This window comes from Periplaneta americana, chromosome 11 (assembly GCF_040183065.1).
Source record: "Periplaneta americana isolate PAMFEO1 chromosome 11, P.americana_PAMFEO1_priV1, whole genome shotgun sequence".
In the NCBI taxonomy this organism is placed as follows: domain Eukaryota; kingdom Metazoa; phylum Arthropoda; class Insecta; order Blattodea; family Blattidae; genus Periplaneta; species Periplaneta americana.
The window spans coordinates 110,089,420-110,101,595 of NC_091127.1; the positions used below are offsets into that span (position 1 = coordinate 110,089,420).

At 32.9% G+C, this 12,176-nt stretch overlaps 1 protein-coding gene across 5 annotated transcripts in view; it reads left to right on the plus strand.

Annotated features, from left to right (window-relative positions):
* LOC138709235 (serine-rich adhesin for platelets-like) overlaps window positions 1-12,176 on the plus strand; it is a 305,457-nt gene that overhangs the window by 117,588 nt on the left and 175,693 nt on the right. For 4 of the 5 annotated variants that reach the window (XM_069839859.1, XM_069839861.1, XM_069839862.1 and 1 more), the window contains exon 3: window positions 4,580-4,707. In XM_069839859.1, coding sequence (XP_069695960.1) covers window positions 4,580-4,707 — 128 coding nt within the window. Of the gene's footprint in view, window positions 1-4,579; window positions 4,708-4,756; window positions 4,826-12,176 lie in introns of those variants that run through there. The other variant, XM_069839860.1, reaches the window with a different exon arrangement.

The window sequence follows — 12,176 nt, forward strand, 5'->3', positions numbered from 1 at the left end:
TGAGAGAATTGATGTTGAAAATTCCAACCGTAATGTTTTCAATGCACGCCTTTTTGGGTACTCCTGACCTCTATGATCACAGTATTGAACTACAACTTGGTGATCATATGCGTAACAGATCAGAAAACACAATAAAGAGTTTTACTCAAAAAGGGCACATCCTCTAAAATGACCTTCTTGCTCCCAGTCCCTCAATTATTAATTGAATCGACTTCTGCAAAAAGGATATATGTTACATTTTTGTCAAAATCGGTTTTTTGATGGAAACTGTAACTTAATGGATGGCCAATGAAATAATAATAATATGAGTAAATTATGACATATATCGGTCATATTTGTAGCTAACTTCATGTAACAAGAATATCAAATTCCAATTTTAAGTTTCCTACCTGCTATTATGTTTTTCTTGTCTATCTCAAAATATTAAATTTGTAACATGTGTCCTTTTTGCAAAAGTTGATTCAATTATTAATTCTATATAAACTCCTAAAGGCGCTAAATTGGACTTTATAAAGCCTTAAATCTCTCTTCTCTAGTACCCTGGAAATCCGTTCCCTAGTCATAAGCCATATTATACAGAGTTTGTGAAAGTAGTACTTCGTATCTTACTATTTTGTGCACAGAAAGCAAACATGAACATGATAATAGATCGCTCAAGAAAAAGTGGGGGAAAAAGTTTGTTTTTGTGAGCGTATGTTTTCTGTGCCACTTTAACATTGTTGCAGTTGAAGCCCAATAACCTCATGCGTCATCATAATACGCAGCACAGTGATATCATGAAAGTCCTTCCTGTTTCTTGTGCGTTAAGGAAAACGGAAATTATTACTCAAAGAAAAACTTCACGCCAGAGTAAGGTTATGTTTACGTTCATAAAAAGGCAGCTTTAACGACAGACGCCTTGGCTTTCAATATTGCGAAATCAAAGAAAACTTCCCCTCAACTTTACTATACTCAACGGATAATAGGCATTTTTGACAGATGTTTTCCAGCTTTACAATTACTAAAGGTCTCATTACAAAAAAGAGGAACCTATTTTTCATTTAGCACAGAGTATATTCAGATTCCAGAAAATAGAAAACTGTTTGAAATAGATCTTGAGACAAAGCCTGAGACAAAACCTTTGCTCACTTAATTTCTCTGAAATATATCTTCAAAAGTCTTTCTGAAGTTGAAGTAGAAGCAAATTACGTGTGACATTTAAATGAATTACTGATTTAGAGATCTCAGAGCACTTAAACGTTCATTTTATTTTCTGCAATATACCTTCCTTCTTAATCTCATGGGAAATAGTAGCCCCATTTGAATGTCAATTGTGGCGAATTCACCAGCAGATGGATGTACTGGAGATTATTGAGGGTGAGAACTGAAACACTTGAAACAAAGTTATTGTTCAACTATTAATATTTAAGCAAGTCACTTTAATGATTTTCAATACTAAGTGTACTGGAAACTCACAACCTATTCTTTTGAGTCACTAGTCAACTTGCAATCATTGGATTGGGCACCAATATATTTTAAGTGACAGAAATTTAAGTGAACTTGTGCGAACTATCTTAACTAATCCCCATTTCAGTTTGGTTGATAGGCCTTCCCCTTTACTCACACTCTCAATCATCAGTGAAGGGGAAGATGCTAGTATTCATCTTACTAGCGTTCGACTAATTGACTTTTAACATAGTGAAAAATTGTATTATTGAAAATGTTTACTGATAATCTATATTTAGAAAGTCTATACTAAGCGTTTATATTTCATTTTATTGCTGTTTATATCAACTGACACATTAAAAAGCTACTGAGAGTAGAACATAAATGTTTTCTCCACCGCTAGTTGCTACTCTACAACACGCACAATGGGACAATCTGCACTGTGTCACTCCCTCCTGACTCTATAATAGAAACTAACATTCCTTAACTATTAGTTGAATAGGCCTTCGCATCCTTTCAACTTGTTTGAAATGTCGTTTAGTCACCCGTCAGATTTCAAACAGCTGAGAAACAACATGGATAATCAAAAATATTCATATTAATTTGTGTAATGTGGCAGGTACATAGCGATATATTTCATTAATGAATCGAGGTCAACACATTTATTTTTTATATAAAAATAAAACTCTGTATTTTATTTTCACTTGTTTGTGCTACTACACTGAGGAACTCAGCGCACAAATGGCCCAACCCACAAAATTACATTTCCACTTTACCTCTTAGTAATAGTACGCGAAATACGATACACAAACGAAACTTGTGCTGAAATCTCATGAAAATGTATACAAAAAATTTAGGGAAAATGGCCAAGAAAGAAGAAATAAGAGTAAGGGTGGAGTTGAGAATCGAGATAAAATAATAATAATAATAATAATAATAATAATAATAATAATAATAATAATAATAATAATTAATGAAAGGAATATGCAGTATGTAACAGGAAAGAGGATAAAGAAATGGAGATAGTCAAATTAGGAGAAAGAGAATAAAAGAGGATAGATAATATGGAAGGATAGATAACAATGCATTTAGAACGGAAGAATATGAATTAAACAGGAAATACGTAATAAATTAATATATTAATACAAAGCAATGGAATACAAACAGACGATAAGATTTAGGCAAGATGATGGCGAAGAAAAGAGATAAAATGTTAATAATAATAATAATAATAATAATAATAATAATAATAATAATAACAATTAATGAAAGGAATATGCAACATGTAACAGGAAAGAGGATAAAGAAAGGGAGACAGTCTAATTAGGAGAAAGAGAATAATAGAAGATAGATAATATTGCATTAAAACGGAAGAATATGAAGTAAACGGGAAATACGTAATAAATTAATATATTAATACAAAGCAATGGAGTACAAACAGACGATAAGATTTAGGCAAGATGTGGCGAAGAAAAGAGATAAAATGTTAATAGTAATAATAATAATAATAATAATAATAATAATAATAATAATAATAATAATAAACGAACAGGGTCGATATTAAAGTGATGGTGGATCGAAAAGCAGAAATGTAAAGGTCCACCATAACTATGAATTGTAAAGTTGGTTGACGAATAAATATATCCAGGCAGTGCATTTTCGTTCCCAAACAAATCAGAGAAGTTATCAGTTAGTAGGCTACATCCTGGCCGTTCAATTTTGAAACTCTGACGCTAAATGCTTACGTCAGGACGCTACGAAAGGTATAGTTCAGTAAATAATAATAATAATAATAATAATAATAATAATAATAATAATAATAATAATAATAATAGTAATAATAATAATAATAATAATGGATCATGACAACTGTAGGCTAAGTGGGATTGCTACTAAATTGAAATGGTCTGTCCAGCTACTTTTTAACCACATAAACGCACTAAAACTTCGAAACTAGCGCTCTGCAAAATATTAGTGTTCATATGACAGATAATATAATGGTAATAATACTGAAATTGTATATAGAATATATATTATGCAACATAATAGTAAACATAATACACATTAACTGCATATACTCTATATACATATTCAATTAATTCATGTAATAAAATCAGTTCGTTACGGTGAGCAAAATATATATTCTGAGATTATGAAATTCATATCTTTTACCATAATAATAAAACTGTCAGTAAAAATTTGTTTAAGCTAAGAAAATGTTCTTCCTATGTTACATGACTTTACAGGGATACAATTATAACAAAAACCAATATACATATTAACAATATTCATATTTTATACAACATATATAAATAATTTATTTATCAAAACCTATACGCGTTGTAGTGAACGAAAACATACATTCTGAGGTTATGAAATGCAAATCTTTTACGAACGTCACATAAAATTTGTTTAAACTGAGAGAATGTTCTTTCTACGCCACATGACATTACAGGGGCATATTTATAATACATTAAATCACAGTATGTTTCTATTTCGTATGCTGAAATAGTCCTTCCGAAATAAGAATATAACCAACTGTAACGAAGATCTTGCTGGAGGTATTCTTTTGAAAGATAGAAAATAAATAAATAAATATTGTATATTTTACTAATTAAGTTACATTAATTTAGGCTCTAGCGACAGTGGAATTGGACAAACTTGTGTTCAGAAACGAGTCCACTTATAAAATTATTTAAAATATACAGATCAAAATTAAACAAAATATAACATAGATTGATAAATTAAAATAATATTAACTCAGAAGTCTGAATGAAAATTCAACTTACTCAGTATTAGAATCAGATCACAATGTAGTGGTAACTTGGTGTTTTACATAAACATCATTTAAGATGGAGCGTCTATATTGTACTATGATTCATAGTCTATGCATACCTGTTTGCAATTTTACCCTGTTTATGAATCCACGTGATGTAATAGATGTACCAGAAGAAACTACTCGATCCGCTGTACGTTTGGGAACACAAATTCGCTGCCTGATCATATCATATCATATCATATCATATCATATCATATCATATCATATCATATCATATCATATCATATCATTTCCACATTAATTTATCGTTAATGTGAAAACCACTATCTCTGAACGTTATTTAAAGCTGTGTTGTGCATATTGCATATGTTGCAGGATGACTCGAGCTCGTCGTCTTCGTCGACGTCATCGTCGCCCATTCCGCCGCCGCGGCCGCAGTCGCCGCTGTGCCTCTTCTATTTCTCGCACCCCTTCCGCGTGGTCGCCCCTCCTGAGCCGCAGCCGTGAGTATCACTTGCATACCATATTTTGTATTGACCAGTGAGTGTCACACTGGCCTGTCGACGACAGTAAGCTACGCGCGTCGCACATCTCGATGACGGCATGCCGACTTCAACATCGGTAATGTAATACTCACTGCACTCGTGTTCACCAAATCCTCCATATGTGTAATGTAATGCAGCCTTCCTGCAGTTCTTATTTGTAACTTAAGTTATGTAAGCATTTCTATTAATCAAAGTGTAAATTTTTTATTTCTCAAATAAGCTTAATTTCAGCTGTTGTGTGTCTGCCATACATGTCACACTCTGTTTCTTCATCTGCAAAAAATGACTGGTCTTTTGTGCGAGTTTTAGCGAAACGTAATATTTAACAGTTTATAGCAGTTCATCGAAATGTTATGGTTTTGTAAAATTTATCAAATATTTCGCCACGGCATGAAGACAATACATTCTATTTCTTTTAAAAATAAGTGCGGGACTCACGAAGCTTCATGCTCGATATCTTAATGGTTATTATGCATTCATTTCTCCCAAGTAATTTGTGTACGTCCAAAGACTTTGGAGTGAACTTTCTCCAGTGGCGTGCGGTGACATTCATCGATACCCCCCCCCCAAAAAAAAAATTGTTTGACATAATAGTGAATAAGTGCAATATTAATCATCTTAAATATATTAATATAAATATTTAAAATACTTACATAATGCAGGTATGTTGTGGGATAACCGTACGCCAGTAATGAAAGTGCTGTTTTGTTACTTAATGGTGAACTCCATTCTCCTGTCCTGCACAGCAAAGAAACCTACAGTCCTTTCGAAGAATGTGTCCTTTTGCCTGATTTCTTCAAGAAGATCTGCTTCAATTGACAGTAACGCCAGATTTGATAGTCTTTTTCGCCAGTCTGTTTCTTGAATATGTTTTAATTCGTTTTAATGCTGAGAAAGACCTCTCGACTGAAGCTGTAGATACTGGTATTGTACATATTAGTGAAATTAACTTTGAAAGCTGTGGAAAACATGTCGAAATGGATTTGTCTGACATTATCTGTAATAACTCAAATGAGTTTTTTTCTTTAAAATCATCAGCAGCATAGAACACAGTTAGCTCATTTCGCAACCTAACTTCCTCAAAATGGTTACCATATGCACTAAGTAAGTTACAGAATTCAATCTGTGGGAACTGCTTTTGATAAATGTCATATTTTCCATTCTTACTTGATATTAGTCCTAAAAAGCCTAAGCTACCATAGTCTTGGAATCGACTTTCTAGATGGCTGTCAACATTGTCAAATATTTCATAATATATTTGTTTGTAATTCACATTTCTTTTGCATGGTTCTCCGATTTCATCTGCTGTTTCTGCAAAAACAGTTTCAAATTCATTTCTCATGGCTGACATGTTTCTGCGAGTTTCATCTACTTTCTTCCTACAGAAGGCAATGTCAAAAGATTTGCTTTGAAGAATGCTATATAGAACACTAGTAAATGCAAATATTTTGTCAAACAGAAAGTGAAGTCTCTCAAATTTAGAAGGTAACCCTTTACAGGTGCCAAAATATCTTTCTCAATTTCACTTCAATTGTTTAGCATTGCATCAAACACCTTATATAAGTCATTTCTATGGACATAGACTGTATTTACCAATCTCTTTGTATAATTCCATCGAGTTGGTGCAACACTAGGTAGCCTCCTCTGTAGAAACGCATCTAGGAACTTGGTTCTCTTGGGTGACCGGGAGAAGAAGGCAGCAATGACACTCAGAGTACAAAAAAAAATTTTGCATTCTTTTATGTTATTGACTGTGTTTGATAGTATCAAATTTAGACAGTGCGCATAACAATGTACAAATAACGCCTGTGAATGTGTCTGTTTAATAAGTGCTTGTACCTCGTTTATACGACCTGCCATTGAGGCCGTTCCATCATAAGACTGTGCGATTAGTTTATCATTGCTGTCAAATTCCGTCAAGTATTGTCTTATTAGCTCAGCAATCTCTGGAGCTGTGCGATTTTCACTTACATCTTGAAAGCCAATAAACCTTTCTTTTGTTTGGCCATTATGTACGTATCGGAGTACAATGGAAAATCGTGCAGTATTAGAGACATCTGTTGTTTCGTCAACTAAAACTGCAACATAATTGGCTAATTTTATTTCTAATTTTATTTCTTCTAATAAAGATTTGACTACTGCTTCTATTAGATAATTTTGTATTCTATTAGACACGCCTTTGAATACTGTAGAGGTTTCTAAGTGTGCTTTCAAGAGGGGATCGTATTCTGCAGTATATTTCAGAAGTTCAACATAGTTACCCCTATTAATGGAAGTACTGGATTCATCATGGCCTCTGAATGCAAGTTCTTGCTTGCTTAGAAAACACACAGCATGAATAAATCTCTTAAGGAGTTCCCTGTTTTGCTCAACTTTCTTATTATGAAAAGTTATTTCATTTTTAAGCTGGTCACTTAGTTGCATGTCAACCCGAACTCTTCCAAAAGAGGCAATTAAATAGGATGCTTTAATGTGCCCAACAGATTGTTCATGAGAAACTGCTGCTTTTGTGAAGCTCCCTAAGTTAATGTAACCTGATTTTGTCCAGCTGGTATTTCTATCTTGGCCAAATAACAGACAATTCCAACAAAATAGAGAGTTATATTTTCTGCTTCCAGCTAGCCATAAATATTTCTCATAAGAAGAAACTGTAAAATGTCTGGTACAATTTTTAGATTTATGTACCAAATCTGGCAACTCAGGGGTTGGCCTACCTTCCTATATAATGCTCTTCTTTTCTTGAAAAGGCCTCGTTGAAAACGGTCGCTCATGTAGCTTCTCAATTATGCACTCCAATATACTCATTTTTCATATAAATTACAAATGTTCTCAAAATTAATATAACAACTAGAATATAACGCCACAAAGCGAACTGCATTAACTACCTTTAACTACTTCGCGACATGTGTAAATTCTAAGCGTAAACGCAAATTCAAATTGTAGTTGGCCACGCTTACCAAGTTAACAAACTGAATGCAATAAAAGTCAGTCCAGAAATAACTACATTATAAAACATATTAAATAAATTAACTATGTAGGCCTACTGTTTATTAACAAGTTTACATTCCAGCTAAAAGGTAACTTCCAACTTGATACGAGTAAAATATGTTCAATAATATTATCATCAGTATTTTTAAAACCTTCCGGCTATACTATTGGCTATCCTGATCTGATCAATTCACCATTTATACCTCTATGGCTCCACGCGCTAAGAACAGTGAGCTCTCACTGGCTAAGAATTCTGACGTCACCTAACGCCAGCTTGCAGGATTTCTTACATTATACACGACTAACCCCCTCTCACTCTCTTACCCGCAAAGCACACCCGAAATATAGAGAGCGCATGCGCTAACTCAGCAAATTCAGTATTGCTGGGTCTGGCGAGCTCTCATCTGACAGCACATCATAGTGGATTCGCGCGTGGGAAATTCAAACTAGATTTATGCAACAATGAATATAGTATAGTAAAACAACGGTGTATAGAAATTACTTACCCCAGCAGTGCTGGGGTTGCTGGGGTTGACTGCACGCCACTGACTTTCTCCATTGTTAATGAAATATAACAATCACAACGTTTCGAAGATTTTTTTTTTAATTTACTGAGTATGCCTCAACGACTATAACTCATATGTAGGGGCTATAAAAGAACACATCGTCGTTGTTCCTGCAATACCTCCTATGTGACATATTTATCGATTTTCAGATTTTTACTCTATTAAATAACTTAAATAGTAATACAGCAAATAATAAAATCTCCTACGTTTAATTATATTTCTTTGTTTCGAAAATGTAAGAATTCACAGTCTCCTATGTACAGCTCCCATAGGATGAATAAATGTGTTTTTTCTTCCTACTGGAAAATTTTATATTTTGCACATAGGAGTTATTGCAGGAACAATGACGACATACATATGTTGCACAATGTAATTTGAAAGGTAGTGAAACTACAGTCTGTGGAAAGCATACAATATCTCAAGAATTAAAGAAAGAAAGCAAAATAAGAACAAATAGTAAGGTAACATAAAGTTATGGGTAGACAGAAGAAAATATTTGAAACGACGAAATAAATAAATCAATTAAGAATTAAAATAAATAATATTCCCAAAAACGTCATTTTAAATGATTCTTAAAACACCGTCAATTTGGTAAAATTCTGTATTCTAAAGGAAGTTGGTTAAAAGCTATTATTAAAAAATGCTTAATTCCTTTCGTTCCATAAGTTACTAAGCCATGCTGAGAAAAAAATTACAATTTCTTTTTGTCTTGTTAAATAAGTATGTATCATATCATATCTTTATTAAACTGAAATATAATATTACCACAGTCTCGTATATACAGTCACGAACCTCAATACGTAATAAATATGCATCTATAGATAGTTGCTAACCACTAGGATCGCTAATATCGCCTCATTACAGACAATGCGAAATAGTACCGGCACAGTCTATTATTCCTAGCACCCTCACAACTCAAGCTTCATGACTGTATATACTAAACTGTGATATTACTATGTATTAGACTGTTAATAACTTTGTACGTGAAAATAGCAGCACCTAATTTGGTAATTAATACAACTGGAGAACGGAAGAAAATTGATATAGATATTTAACTGGAGTAAAATAATGAAAACCTAATACATTTCTTAAAGCTCTATTTTGAATAATTTGTAAAGATCTCAATGCAGTTTTCTTATTATGTCGCCAAATAAATGACATATAAATTAAATGAGAATGGATAAAAGCGTAATATACATTCAAGAGACATGATAATATATAGGCAAAGATCTTTTCAATCAACTATCTAATAAAGCTTAGAAGATTGTTAGAGAACTTCGGAATTAAATACATTTTGCCATCAGGCTGATGCAATAACATACTAAGTTTTAGATACAGTGAACAACGTGCGTGTTCATCAAAGTTTTCGTTCTCATTAAAGGTTTTGAATGGTATAGAAAAAGTTACGTTCGAGGAATTAATGACATGTGTACGCAGTGAAAGGATGGATATTGCAATTATGTGTGAAAAGAGAGTAACATGCGTTACGTTCAACTACAGGGAGGGATATTGATATCTTTTCCGGTATGCTAAATTTCTGGGAATCTCTAGTCATTATGTTCAAAACTGGACGGATCGCCTATTATTATTCATGTAATACTTTTAGAATAGACAGAAACCTACTGTAAAATGTATTTTTTTCGCACATTTCAATAGACCTCACAAATGGACATTCACTGCTAAGAAGAACTTTATTTTCAGGGTGGTAATGTCTGCCCTTTCCACAGAGAAATGTTTTTGTCTGCTGATTTATTTTTTGATTAAATCAAGAAACGAATAGCAGAATTGTGTTGCAATTTCTACATATTATTCATCATTTTAAATACAACAATAAATCAGGAAAATCAATGCATATCAATTTACCGTAAATTTGCATATTTCTCTTCAAACGACTCCAAAATGTTATTTCTATTTTTCGGGTAGGATTGTATCACAGTCAAGTACGTAATTAAAGGGCAAATTAATTGTAATTATTGAATACCAAACTTTTTTTTTTACTTTAGTAAAATCAAGATCAGACAAGAATTTCTTGTGCACGTTTCCCGGGTAAATTTGTTCTTAAATACTGAATGCCAATAAAAGTTGAGCAGTTATTTAGACAGACAGGTGGTGCGACAAAAGCTACTATTTCGGTATCGGAAGTGCTAAAAACGTGTACATTAGCTACAATCTCAGAATTGATTTTTTGCAGCAATACATTATGCTTTGTATAACAAGAAATTTTAAAAAAAGATAAAACAGTGCTTCAGTAACCTTATCACGCTTTTAGGAAAAAATCAACACGAGTTGGGGTGTTGTAAGAAGTCGGGTGCCTTCTGTGGCTGACGCAATGGCATACGAAATGACGTACCTAGTCTGTTTCTTTCATTGAACGTCAGTCTTTGCTCCGTTTTGTATCATGTGCATGAGTGGATTTCTCTTCTTCTCCTTCTTCTTCACTTCATGGATTAGGCAATATGCCTGTTCCGCCTTCAAAGTTCCTCCATCCATCCATCTCCTCATGGATATACCAATAGATCTCCTTCCTACAAGTCGATATTTCCATATTTGCTTGGACAGACTCGCATCTGACATTTTCTCTAGATGTTCTTTCTACTTATGTTTTTAATAATTTATTTTGTAAGTCATACTATACATGTTTAATTCATATCGTATATCATCATTAGACCTCGGATTTTAGGTTAAATGCCTATTTTTTATGTAGGAATAAACTGAAACTAGTTAAATATCGTCACATTTTATATAAAATATTAACGTTTGGAAGAGGTTTTATGGTGTCTAAAATGCCTATTTTTGCCAATTGAGATCTATTTTTGAGGTTTTAGAGCCTAAAATTTCCTATTTATATTTGTTACGTATATACTTTTAAATTTTTGTATAGCAGTGAAAGAGAAGGTTTTGAATGTCATGGGGTCGGTTTGAGTCAAATATCCTGTAATAGTTTGGTTGTAGAGATTAAGAAATTCCTGGAAGATGTCTGGTTTTGTTGAGCACTTGAGAAGACAGTAGGAATATGATGAATCGAGAGGATGTAGTACGCTCTAAAGAAATCAACATGGCAAATATTGCTAGATTTAAATATGCATCTATTGCTTCGGTATCATTGGGAAGAATTTTTTTCGCTTATAAAATGGTTCTGTCTAAGAAAAGGCAAACTTTCACAATAGAAAATTAGAGAAAAACTTTGTTATGTATGACAAGGCCAAATTATGAATAATGTGTTAATTGCAAAATTCATTGGTAAATTAACTAATTTAATTGTAATAAGAGCACATATGTTTTAGCAGCCTTAGGGTAATAAGGTCGATGAATTCATTACAATTTAAACACCGGAATTCATAATTTAAGACAACAAAAATACAGTTTCTAACCGCAATGTTTTTTTTTATTCGCTAATTAATTGCATTTTTATAGTTACTATAGTTTGTATGGATAGAAATTACAGTTTATCTGCATAGAACAGTATTTTTAGCTGCTTGAAATTGTATTTTTTAGGTGCCTAAATCTATATTTTAATGCCTGTTTTGATAAATTCAGGGCCTAATTTAGGTGCCTAAAAGTTAGTTTATAAGTGCATAAAAATCCGAGGTCTAATCATCATTCCTTATACGATCTAATCTTGTACAATTTTTAACTTGTCGAAGGGATTTCGTTTCTGACGCCTATATTCTACTCTCTTGTTTTCTTGTCGTCCACAGTTCACTCCCATAAGTTAACATTGGCGCAGCCATAACTTTATAAAACTTCAAATTCGTCTTTTTTTTATTTCTAAGGGTTCGATTAATTATTCCGCAGATCATCTGAAACTTACGTAGTTTATAATCTATATCATAGTCTTTATCATAACTGATATCATTCCTAAGATAGCTAAAA